Source organism: Ornithorhynchus anatinus, chromosome 8 (genome assembly GCF_004115215.2).
Source record: "Ornithorhynchus anatinus isolate Pmale09 chromosome 8, mOrnAna1.pri.v4, whole genome shotgun sequence".
NCBI classification, from domain to species: domain Eukaryota; kingdom Metazoa; phylum Chordata; class Mammalia; order Monotremata; family Ornithorhynchidae; genus Ornithorhynchus; species Ornithorhynchus anatinus.
The window spans coordinates 51,152,456-51,165,724 of record NC_041735.1 but is presented as its reverse complement, the minus strand read 5'-3'; the positions used below and the strand labels follow the sequence as shown (position 1 = coordinate 51,165,724).

General features: G+C 44.9%; 1 protein-coding gene across 1 annotated transcript in view; it reads left to right on the top strand.

Annotated features, from left to right (window-relative positions):
- Positions 1-8,323, top strand: part of TRIM71 (tripartite motif containing 71) — a 78,116-nt gene extending 69,793 nt beyond the window's left edge. Inside the window, exon 4 of the mRNA XM_029071207.1 lies at positions 4,831-8,323. Coding sequence (XP_028927040.1) covers positions 4,831-6,282 — 1,452 coding nt within the window. The 3' untranslated portion in view covers positions 6,283-8,323. The remainder of the gene's footprint in view (positions 1-4,830) is intronic.
- The last annotated feature ends 4,946 nt before the right edge of the window (positions 8,324-13,269 follow it).

The following is a 13,269-nucleotide window of genomic DNA, read 5'->3' as shown; positions in this document are numbered from 1 at the left end:
GTAGAAAGAGAGAAGGGAGGAGAGGTAGGAAGGGGCAAGGTGATGGAGAGCCTGGAAGCCTAGAGTGAGGAGTTTTTGTTTGGAGCGGAGGTTGATAGGCAACCACTGGAGTTGTTTAAGAAGGGGAGTGACATGCCCAGATCGTTTCTGCAGGAAGATGAGCCGGGCAGCGGAGTGAAGAATAGACTGGAGCGGGGCGAGAGAGGAGGAAGGGAGATCAGAGAGAAGGCTGACACAGTAGTCTAGCCGGGATATAACGAGAGCCCGTAGCAGTAAGTTAGCCGTTTGGGTGGAGAGGAAAGGGCAGATCTTGGCGATATCGTAAAGGTGAAACCGGCAGGTCTCGGTAACGGATAGGACGTGCGGGGTGAACGAGAGAGACGAGTCAAGGATGACACCGAGATCGCGGGCCCGAGAGATGGGAAGGATGGTCGTGCCATCCACGGTGATAGGGAAGTCTGGGAGAGGACCGGGTTTGGGAGGGAAGATGAGCTCAGTCTTGCTCATGTTGAGTTTTCCGACATCCAGGTGGAGACATCCCGGAGGCAGGAGGAGATGCGAGCCTGAAGGGAGGGGGAGAGGACGGGGCGGAGATGTAGATCTGCGTGTCATCTGCGTAGAGATGGTAGTCAAAGCCGTGAGAGCGAATGAGTTCACCAAGGGAGTGAGTGTAAATGGAGAACAGAACATTTAGTGGAGTCTTCACCCAGGCAGATATTAGGTTAATTATTATTTAAGGTTCACCTCAAGGATCAGATTAGTATTTATTGAATAACAAATAGCTTTCCATGTGTGTATTCATACAGTGCTGTTGTGATCTCCCACAGTACTCCAACTCCACTCCCACAGGTACCCAGCTGCAGTAACTGTTTTGGGCTGGTCACAGAAGCATTCAAGGCCATGGAATGAGCATATTTGTATCACTAAAAGAATAGATTAAATGTCTTCTATCAAAACAGTAGGAAACAGGGTAGAGTCAAGATAGTTAAAAGAGATTCTGCCCATTTTTCGTGTCCCTGGCTTGTAATGCCAGTCTCTTTGCAACACTTTCCCAGCCCACTGATTTCATAGCCCAGCCCTGGCTCTTTTTTCTCCCTTCTAATTTTTCTCATTTCTCTCCCTATTGCCCTGCCTGATAAGGTGTAGTGTTATCATCTTCCATTCTTCTGTCTGTCCATTCCTTCTCTCCTCCCCACCCCTCCTACTGTGATTCACTTGAGCTGAGCTCTAACACTAATCACAAATCCTCTAATGCCACGATGCTACTAGTTATAATGCTACTTACTATTCTACTGATCCTTCCAACCCCTCCATTGCAGTTCCAGAACATTCAGTGGGGGAAAGATCACAATTTTCCCTCTCCTACCTGACTTGTCTAAAACCGAGTCGTCTATAAGCATGGTCTCATTAAGCCCTTTTTTGCAGCAAGGCCTCACTTGTGGACTTCTCAGAGAGAGGTTGCCCCCCTTATGCCAAAACAGAGAAAGAAGAGGATGTAGTTTAGGAGATGCGGAAGGGAAATTATCTTTCTCCCCAGTTGATTAAATTCTCTAAACAGAATTGAACGCTTCAGTCATGGAATATCGCTTTCCCTAGGTCCTATCCATCAGAAGCCATATCAACCCGTCTCCTTGCATGTGTACTTTTTCTGCCTTCAGCTCGGGCCCAGCTACTGCTACCTGACAATTCTATCCAACCCTCACTGACTCCTTTGCCTATTATCTAGGGGAACTTTTCAGTATCTCCAATCTCATCTCCTCTGCCTCTTCCCCCAACTCCAACCAGTAGCTCTATGTTGAACCGTGTCCCCTTTTGTAGAAAGCTTGGCTTCCACTTGACCCTGCCCCCTCTCCCCAGTAGATATCCCTCTTCTCTGGACTCATATTTGCCTGTTTTTTCATCATTAATATCCCCTCCCTTCATCTCCCTCTTCCTCTCTTCCCACCCTTCTCTTTCTCCTCACTCTCTTCCTACCCCAGTTCCTCTGCCTTCTTTCATACTTCTCAGGCTCTTTCTCAGCTGCATTTAACCTTCTGGGATGCAGGAAAATCATGGTTCTCCTTTTCTTATAACTCCTTTGGCTTCTCTAGCATCTCTCCTCTTGCTCCTATTTTACCCATCACTTCCTTGACAGGAGTAGATCCTGGTCCCCATTCACGTAGCTTCATCTGTTTCTTCACTATGGGATTGCTTGTCTCAATGCTTCATCTCCTGGATTGTCCCAAACACTGGGTAGAAAAGAGCCTTTTCCACCCAATCTTTCTCTTCTGCTTAACTTTGTAACTGGGGGTGCCATACTCTCATCTGTTCTACAGTATGAAATCTTGGGATTATCTTTCACACGTCTGTGTTTTTAACCCATCTTTACACTCATTTGTGTACAGCTAGTTGTCAGTTCTCTATGCCTCCTTCTACACAGCATTATTCCCCGCTTTCCCCTGGTCTCCACGGTAGACTATCTTCAGCCTTGCTTCATAAATGGACTACTGCAACCACCCTCTTGCCAGCCTCCCAACCTCAAGCCTTTTTCCATCCTGAACTGTTCTTCCCGCCGCTGGCCAAATCATCTTCCGTACCCACACCACGTGACTGACTTCATTATTCACAGCCTTCCTGGGAACCCACATCTCCCTCTGGACCAAATGCCCATCTGATTGTGACTTTCCAGGCTTTTCACTAAAGCATATCCCCTTCTTCCTTTAAGTGGACTCAGATCATTTCCTCCCTCCAGAAAGCTCTTCCTGGTTTTAATTAATACCCACTGGTTCCCACCCCCCCAGGGTTTTTATCTCCTGTATCTTCATTGATTTTCTGTTTGTCTTCCTTGGCTTCCTCATTAGGTTCTAAAATCTTTAAGGGCAGAAACCCTCAATAATATTTACAGTGCTTGCCAAGTGTCCCCACTGCAGTGCCACGCGGGAGTTCAGGAAATCTGCCAACAAGTGTCTCCGCCCCTTCAGGAGAGACAGAGTCCCCTCCTAAACAGTGGTGCCACATGGCTTCCCAGAAGTGAACAATCCTCGTGGGATCCTTTCCTGGGATTTGAATGTAGTAGTTTGCATTCAGTCCGTGAATACTGTTTCCTTAGTACTAAATTTCAAATACATTCTTCAGACTTTACACACATTAGATTCAATCCATTGCAGAATGTCATTTAATTATGTGTGCGTTGTACGTAATGGTTTGGGTTCCATCAATATCATATATAGGCAAAGTCCTCATTTCATAAACGGGGGACATAGGTTTGGTACAGAGGATTAGAGGGAAGGATCACTTCTTCTCAAATTGCCAATACCTAGCTAACAAAATGTAGGAACATTGCTTTTGAAGCAGTGTCTTAAATTTGTGGCTCTAAATTTCAAAACAAATCAGTAACATGGTGAATTGGTGTTGACAATAAAAACGTGTCTCCCGCCATACCGATCTACTCCCATATGCTCTTACCAACTTGAGGAAGGGATGAGAACCAGAGGTGAGAGGCGATTTGGAGGTGTGCAGAGGAAAAGGAGGGAGGGGAGAGTCATGCTGAATGGAATTTTTAGAGTTAAACAGAGTTTTAAACACTGCAAGTGCCTGAAAACCATATTTATTTGTACCCGGCTAATGCAGAAGAAGTCTTGATGATCCTTGTTTAACCTTTTGCAGAATCAGAAGTGTAAAAGACAAATCACATGCCAATGGCCTTTGCAATAAAATGGCATTAAGATGTCAGTTCAATTTTTTTTTTTTTTACTAATCCAGGCCAGGCATTCATCCTTTAGCACAAAGTTTATTGTAGTCCAATCCAGAATCATTTTATCAGTTCCCCTGAAGTGTTTAGCCTTTTCTCCATTCAGTTCTCCACTCTTCCACTTTTTACAAAAATGCCAACCCCCAACTTCTCCCACTCAGCCCCAGTTCTTATCTTAGGAGATTTTGCTTTGGATCTGCTCCTATCCCCTGAAGGCAACATGGATTTCATTGGAACATTCTGGGTTTCCTGAAACTTAATACAAACACAGCTCTGTCATTCACTTCACCCTCAAGGAGGAGTGGGCTAAAGCACCAGCCCAGTCTTTTAGGTTGTCTGCAGGTCAGGGCTTCTTTTTGGGGGCATTTCATCTTTCTAAAACCCATGTTTGCCCTGCCCTTTATAGTCTTCCCGTTTCCCTCGTGTTCTCAAATGAATGCTGGTCTCACTCCCTTCCCCCAGGGGCCTCAGCCACGGTACATCCAATCCTGTCCGTGTACCCTGTCCATGTACATGTTGTCACCACGCATATTTGCTTCAGAATTAAGGCACATTCTTCCAACAAAAGGAGCTGCGCTGAATACTGCACGATGCAGCATCAGCTGAGGCATATTTGTTTATATGGGCTGAAAAAGAGTCTTCCCCAACGTGGGGTTCTTCAAGAAGGTTTTGTTTTGTGTTCTTTAAGCGCTTACTACGTACCAGGTACTGTACTAAGTTCTGAGATAGATACAAGCAAATCAGGTTGGACATAGTCTGTGGCCACACGGGGCTCACAGTAAGAATCCCCATATTACAGAAGAGGTAACTGAGATGCAGAGCAGTGAAGTGACTTGTCCACTTTTCAGCAGACAAATGGCAGGATTAGAACCCAGGTCCTTCTGACTCCCATGCTCTATCCATGCTGTTTCTGCCAACTGGGTGGGATACCTTTGAGCATCTCCTGTTTGGTTCTGCCGTGATAAGACCCGTACAATTTTATGTGGTTAATGGCCAAGTCACGTTCTGGGCTGTAAATCAGCATCCATTTTTTATGTTTTTCACCAAACTCCTTTCCCTTTCTCTCTGTCTTTCTCCTTCCATTCCCTTCTTCCCCTCAGGTGGAGAAGATCCGCCAGGTGAAAGCCAAGTCGCTCTACCTGCAGGTGGAGAAGCTGCGGCAGAACCTCAACAAGCTGGACAGCACGATCAACGCCGTCCAGCAGGTCCTGGAGGAGGGCCGCACCATGGACATCCTCCTGGCCCGGGACCGCATGTTGGCCCAGGTGCAGGAGCTGAAGAACGTGCGCAGCCTGCTGCAGCCCCAGGAGGATGACAGAGTCATGTTCACCCCGCCGGACCAGGCCCTGTTCCTGGCCATCAAGTCTCTGGGCTTTGTCAGCAGTGGGGCATTTGCCCCCTTGACCAAGGCCACCGGGGAGGGCCTCAAGCGGGCCCTGCAGGGCAAGGTGGCGTCGTTTACGGTGATGGGCTATGACCACGACGGGGAGCCGCGCCTCTCAGGGGGCGACCTGATGTCCGCCGTGGTGCTGGGGCCCGACGGCAACCTCTTCGGCGCCGAGGTGAGCGACCAACAGAACGGGACCTACTTGGTCAGTTACCGTCCCCAACTGGAGGGTGAGCACCTGGTCTCGGTAACGATGTGCAACCAGCACATCGAGAACAGCCCCTTCAAGGTGGTGGTCAAGTCTGGGCGCAGCTACGTGGGTGTCGGGCTGCCCGGGCTGTCCTTTGGGAGCGAGGGGGACAACGATGGCAAGCTCTGCCGCCCGTGGGGGGTCAGCGTAGACAAAGAAGGCTACATCATCGTGGCCGACCGCAGCAACAACCGCATCCAGGTGTTCAAGCCCTGCGGGGCCTTCCACCACAAGTTCGGCACCCTGGGCTCCCGGCCCGGCCAGTTTGACCGCCCGGCCGGGGTGGCCTGCGATGCCTCCCGGAGGATTGTTGTGGCCGACAAGGACAATCACCGCATCCAGATCTTCACGTTCGACGGGCAGTTCCTCCTGAAGTTCGGGGAGAAGGGGACGAAGAACGGGCAGTTCAACTATCCGTGGGACGTGGCGGTCAACCCCGAGGGCAAGATCCTGGTCTCTGACACCCGGAATCACCGCATCCAGCTCTTTGGGCCTGACGGGGTTTTCCTGAACAAGTACGGCTTCGAGGGGGCCCTCTGGAAGCACTTTGATTCCCCCCGGGGCGTGACCTTCAATCACGAGGGCCACCTGGTCGTGACCGACTTCAACAACCACCGCCTGCTAGTCATTCACCCCGATTGCCAATCGGCACGCTTCCTGGGCTCCGAAGGCACCGGCAACGGCCAGTTCCTGCGTCCGCAGGGAGTCGCGGTGGACCAGGAGGGGCGCATCATCGTAGCCGACTCGCGGAATCACCGTGTGCAGATCTTTGAGTCCAACGGCAGCTTCTTATGCAAGTTTGGCACTCAGGGAGGTGGCTTTGGCCAGATGGATCGCCCGTCGGGCATCGCCGTCACCCCTGATGGCATGATCGTCGTGGTTGACTTCGGAAACAATCGAATCCTCATCTTCTGATTAGGATCATTTGGGTGAATTTTGATGTCGTCGTCGTTGTTTTTGCTTTGTTGGTTTTTTTTTTTTTTTTGGCGGGGGGGGTGGATTTCAGAAAAGAAACTTTCTCAGGGAGATTCTTTTTTAAGAGAACAAAAAAAATACAACGTTGCTTAAGACCTACCTCATCTTTATTTTTTTACAGATGAATGTACTTATTTCTTCTGCAGGGTTTGAACCTGTGAAGTTATAAATTCTATCTACCTCATAGTTTTTGGGTTCCCCCCCATCCCATCCTCTTCCCCACTCCCCATCCTTCCCCCTTTTACCCGCTCCCCAAGCTGGGTGTCGTGCACAAGCAGAGTTTAGGAGTAGCTGTGTGCACTGAGGTTTTCTTTTTTTCTGTATGATGTGTTCTGTAGAGTAAGCCAAAGAAGGCGATCTCATTTCAAACAAACAAACAAAAGATAGCGTTAGTCACCCATAGGGATTTTTGTGTTCTTGATCATACCGTGGTTTTGTGGGGGTTTTGTTGTGTGGTGTGTGTGTGGTTTGTTTTTTGTTTTTTTTTTTAAAATGCTGCAGTGGAGAGCGTTTTCCTGTTCTCCTTTTATACCTCGGTGTGCTTGACTTCCTGTTCAGTGGAGTTCCTTATTCCCAGAAAATGTTGGTCTGGGAGGGGTTTGCTAACTGCAGAAAATGGGTCTTGCAGATTGGGGTTCTTTTGTTTTGGGTGGGGAGGAGGGATTTGGGGTGATCATTTGGCCAGTACAGTAGCAATGCTCTGCCAAGTGGAGCCGAGAAGGCAACCCCCAGCCTTCTAAACACCCCTTTCGTTTTTGCGGCTTTAACCAAAAGGAATAACCAGATTGCTGTCTCTTAAGTGTTTTTTTCTAAATTAAAAAAAATGGGTGTGGAACAGGAATCATCAAACACTTGAGGGGGAAATAATTTGAATGTTGGAGTTTATTGTCCTGTGGTCAACCAGTAGTATCAGTAGAAGAAACAAAGAGCTTTGTTAAGCAGGGGTTGGGGGGTCGGCTGGGTAGCTCAGTCACCTAGGATGAATGTTGTTTCTTGTGCAGTGACTACAGATTCTCTTTTTCTAAGAACGGTGATGGCTGTAGGTGTAAACTTTTATTTTGATTTTAAAGCACAATTTTTACAGCTTCGGGAGATCAGGGAACAAAAACATTTTAAAGTCAAACCATTCATAACAGTTTGCCCAGGCTACACGAGTAGGATCTTACTTAGAAAGTCACTTTAACAGTATTGTGTGGGTTTTTTATTTTGTTGTTATTGAGGAAACCAAAACCAGAATATTTGATGGTTAACAAGATTTTTTAATGCCTTTGAATGTAAAGAGTATTTCATTCTAGGGATAGATGCTTTACTCAGATTCCCCAGTTATGAAAGACAGTGAAGTAGAGGAGTTAATGCTCTGTTCATTTAATCCAAGGCAGCAGGAAAGAATTGCATTTACAGTGGGAGTTGATGGCTCAAGTAAGTGGCTGCCCCAATTCTGTACAGTGAGATATTCTTATGGCTGCGTGCAGGGGTTTTCTAGTGACCTGAGACTTTGAGATGGACTGTTAAGAAGGGAAGGTGCACAAGCAGATGATGCCATGGAGGGCTAGAGGGTAGACACTTTCTCTACCGTCCACCCTCCTTCTCCCTCCCTGATGAACTCGCAGACTTCTTCCTTGTTTGGATATGATTCCCTCAGAGGTGAATTGGAGTGAATGTGGAAATAGGGACCATTACCATTTTCAGTTGTACTCACCCATCAGCTTCCGGCCTTGTGGTTCAGGGAGAAAACTTGCCCTCCAGCAAGACGGTTGGTAGTTCTAATGAGCAAAGCAGAGGTGCGCTCACTTCAGAGGTGGCATAGGGTGGTGGCTGCTGCTGCTTGTTCTAGTCTTTGCCTTCTCTTGCTTCGATACCTGGAAATATGGTGCCTCTTCTCTCCCTCCCCCCGGCTTAAAGAGAAAAATTCCAGGGATCTCTCTTTCTGTACCTCTTGCCCTTTTCCTTCCTTTTCTCTCTCTCATGCAAGACATTCAGGTTGGACATAGTCAGTGTCCCGCATGAGACTCACAGCTTTAATCTCTCTTTTTACAGATGAGGTAACTGAGGCCGAGGAAAGTTGTGACTTGCCTAAATGGTGGACGGGGATCAGAACCCAGGTCCTCTGACTCTCAGGCTTGTGTTCTTTCCACTAGGCCATGCTGCTTCTCTCTCCTCTCCAACCCCTCATAACCAGAGAAACTTGTTTCCAAATTTTTAAAGGGTAACTTTTCTAAGTGCAATCAGGAAGGACTTGCCCTTTCTCCCCAAAAGTGAGTGAGGTGCAATAGTTTCTTGAGGAGAGAAGGGCAGAGAGAGGCATTCTGCTGCCCTCTGCTAAAAATCTCATGTGGCAGATTTGTTAGAGCAGTTGTAAATTTTTGCAATACAAACTGGGGGAAATGTTTTCGAATCTAGCAATATCTCTTTCAATTACAGCGATTTCTGTTTGCATGCTAATTTCTGTTTCGTGAAATTTTTCTACTTGTTTCTCTCGACTCTGTTTTTTTTTTTTCCTGTTCAAAAACCCTCATGCTCTGCCAGGCTCATGTAGAAGATTTTTTTGTCACTCGTTTGTTTTTTAGTAAAGAGAAAACTCACAACATTAGTCATGTCGTGTCATTTGGCCGGGGGGGAGGAGGCTGCCCAACCCAACAGACCTATATACCAAAGACAACTGGTTCTAAAAGCTTTCATTAGATTTTTAAAAAACATTTGTTTAGATTTCTTTCTCTTTCTGTCGAGTGTTTACTTTGGAAATCTTTAGCCTTAGCTGATAGGTTCTTTTTGTGTCATTCCAGTAATTAAAGTAGCAAATTAAATATGTTGTTTGGTGCCGAATTTGGGTCATTCAGTCTGCAATGCTGGGAGTTAGATCTTGATGTGATCTCAGCGGTCCATCTTTAATCTGTTTCCATGCGGCTGCACGTTTACTACAAGTTGCAAGTTTTTGGTTGCAAGAGTTAGGAGAGGATTTTTTTTAACCTTCTCTGTTGGTGTTGCTCATTTAATTCAGTGGCTCAATTTACCTTTACAGCACACATATCCCTGCCCCATTCTTTGAGGGGTTTGTGTGAGTCGCACATTTGGGATGCCTTTGGCTCCCCACTGGAATTCCTATCTTATCAAAGAATAGTGCTAAGCACTCTGCGTAAAATATTATTCTAGCTTTTGAGGTGGGGTGTTTGTGTTCTGAGAAGACTTGGGTTAAAGCCAATATTGAGGGCCCCCCTAGGGGTGTGACTTTTCTTAAAAAAAAAAAAGTCAACTCTAAAATAAATGCATCATTTTCCCTTGTTCCTTGCCATGTTCGAGCACCGTTTATACAGTGTCTGGGACCGGTAGATATTGGGTGAATAGATTTACAGATGAAGAGGGACAGAGGGGTCAAGGACTTGAAGTTTTGAGCACGGCTTACAGTGTCTGGGGCCGGTAGATATTGGATGAATAGATTTACAGATGAATAGGGACAGATGGGTCGAGGAGGACTTGAAGTTTGCTATACGTTGATGCTTCTGGTTTGGAAATTATTCTGCGAAGTCTTTCGGAACTGGTAATATTAGAGTGGAGATGAGGTCAGTTTATCTTTTTTTTTTTTTTTTACCAAATGTCAGATTTGGAGAGTGTGAGTAGATTTGGGTATATGGATTTGTGCACTAAAACTCCTGAAGGAATTTAAATAACTGATTGGATAAAACCACTTTTGGTTGGCAATGATGTAACCTTCCCAAAAGTTTTCATTGAAACTGTTGCTTCTAGGTTCCTTCAGCCTCATGAAGCAAGCTTGTTTTTAGAACCATGTCAAGCATTCATGTGAGAGATTCTACAGGTTGACAGGATGGAACACCTAGGAGGCAAACTTGGCACTATATGATGCAAATAGCCTCAGGTAATTAATTCCCTCAGTTAGTACCCTTTTAAGTATAACTTACTGGGGGAAACCCTTAAGAATGTACCCTAAGGAGATCCTGCAATTATTTGTGAATAAGGGCCAAAAACTTTGGAAAAATCAAGTTACAAACAGAATAAGGCACTTGGTATTTTCAGGGCGGTCCAGTGGATGGCTTGAGATCGGCTCAGTCCATTTAGTTCACGTTAAAGCCAAAGCTAATTTATTTGAAGAGTGAAGTCTTTAGGCTTGATCCAACAGAATCATGTTTGTTTGTTTTTCTTCTTTTGAAGATGGTGCGATTTCTGTGTTGAAGTTCTGGTAAATAAGTAAAAGATGTGCCAAAGTTTGTGGGTTCATAGTTTTTTTAAAAAAAGAGAACTATCCAAATGGTGCCAAAAAGGAATATCGACACCTCTCTCTCTTTCTCTTTAAACAGTCTGGAGCTGTATAAAATGAAACACTGGTAATTGTTGCGTTAGACAGATATCGTGCCTCGGATTCTTGAGTCCTCCAGAGCTCAAGGAGTGGAGCTTAACTGAGGGTCACAGAGCTTTTTTTTTAAAAAAGCTGTTACTCTCAGTGTGCTGGGGCACAGGGTGCACACACGAATCCATCCATCCATCCATCCATCCATCCATCCATCCATCCATCCATCCATCCATCCATCCACTTTTAAAGATTTTTTTTTTGTTTCTACCTCACTTTGAGAGAGACAGCATCTACCTCAGTTTAGCATCCAGCAGGTCTCTGAAGAAGTAGTATTAATCTTAGTTTGAGAAAACGAATGCATGTAGAATAAAGTGTTTTCATATACCCAGGGGTAATTTCATTGGCTCTTGGGAGAAAAATTAGGTTGTCCTGGCTAGAGAAACTTAACTGAAACCACATGTTCCTTCCTACACTTGGGCAGTTCTAGCCCAGTAGTTCCAAATAAATAAGTCAGTCTTACAAATTGGGTTCTTTATTTTTCATGAAGAATTTATGCAAACTTTAAACCATTTGTTTCAGTATTATAAAACTACTGGTTAATCTGATCTATTTGGAGATTTTTATTTTGCAGAGTTCTTTTGTCCTCAAGACCTTTAGGTCTCTTCTCTTCAAGAGAAAAATATTTTATTTTATCTATATTTGCATGTCTACAAATATAGCCTATTAGAAAATATTCTAAGGGTATAATTTCTTTGAAACACAATATTATACCAAATGTTTGAAGGGAATGAGAATTCTTTTGACTTTGTGATTGTAATTGTAATTTTCTTGACCCAGTGGGCTATTTTCTGCCATGACGTGTCACAAGCCACTACTTGACATAGAGTTAACGCTGGATGAGTGTGTGTGTGTGTTATGCGTTGTGCATGTTGTTACTTTTTGCTTTGTCTTATTACCCAAGATAACATGTTGGGTGTGATTTATTTTGTACAAAGAATGATGTTAGAGAAGCACATTACCAGAATACTGTATTGAATTTCCTCTCCTCTTCCACAAGCTTGATTTGTAGATTGCTCAGGAAGAGGAGTGGGCCCTGAAGACCACTAAGTTATGACGTGTTGGCTTTGGTAAACGTCATGGTTGAGGAAATGTTTTGGTTATGTCTATTTTTAAAATGATCTTACGGGTTGCCGAGCCAGACTGGCCGACTATTCTCCATCATTGTTAAACCAATAATGGTTCTAAAAGCTTTGTACCTGCATGGTCTTAGACCTCTTCTTAATGATTGTATTAAATTACAAACTCAGGTAGAACTTTTTTTTAAGCTCTTTCACAGAGCTACTGACTGAATGTTAAGTGTCTATTTAGCAAAGTATTTACTTTTCCTTAAACTACCAGATCTGTAACACCTTTAAATGGTTGTAGAATTCCTCTCAGTCTCTGTAGTAGCTTTTCTTCAGAGGGTGATTAGTTCATGTTTCTGGGGTTTGGGTTTTTTTTTTTGTTTTTTTTTTTTTGGGTGGAGGGTTTTTTTATTTTTACTTTTTTCTAAAAAAAAAAAAACCAGTACAGGTGTGTATGTGTGTGTGCGCGGGGTAGGTTAGTTCAGGGGAAGGGGCTGTTTTCTAACTAGCTTGTAAGGTGTAGTCACCGGGTTGGTCAAAGAGTGGGTGGGTGGGAGGAAGCGGGGTGGCTGTTTCTGTTTGTATATGAACCTACTTTATTCCATATTAGCTGCCGTGCCCTGTTAGAAACATTTTAAGTATCAAAAGTATAGATAGACCACACATTTTGGGGGTCCTTATTTGTGAAGTAAATGCAGAATCAGGGATGTGCACGTGGGAAACCGGCATGGTTTTCTAGGAGATAACTTGAACTCATTCCTTGATCTGAATAGGTTAGAAGTGATCTCCTAAGACTTCTGCGATGAAAATTTCACCTGCAAAAGTCCAGATTCCATCAAAACAGCAGGGCAATTGGAATCAGTAATTTTTTGACTCGTGAATTATGTTCTATTTTAGGAATTTAATGTGCTGCTTTTTCTAGGAGTAGAAAAGGCAGTTCTCAGCGGGGCAGGCAGTATTTGCCACCTTGCTATAATTTCATTGAAAATGGGCAAAATTGAGCCCTTGTTGACTGGTAATTGTTGCTCGAATCACATTTGTCAAAAGGCATAGTATTTCTATTGCCCGTTGGGGCGAAAACCGATTTACTTAAAATGTTATACTGCGGGTCGCAAACGAGACAGGCTGCAAACAGACAGGGAACAAATGGATTTTGGAGATGTCGGAGGATTCTGAATGTATCGCTTTGGTCCATAGAGAAGGCTGAAGGATGTAGCAAGGAGATGCTGTATCAGCTACTAGTAGCCTTAAAACAAAGTTGGTGTCTCTTTGGACTTTAAAATGTTCCTATGCAGTTTATTTTATTTTTGTTTAATCAAATAAATGTGAGGGCTTTTTTCTGTGGTAAATGCGTGTGTGTGTCTTCTGTGGCTTTCTGTGTGATCCATAACCACCGGGACGTGGGCCTCACCGTTCTGCGGTAGAGCCGAGGTAGAGGCTTTTGTCCTGCCCTTGGCTGCTCCTGGCAGACTCCTCCTGGCTGTGGGGGGTCCACGTGGG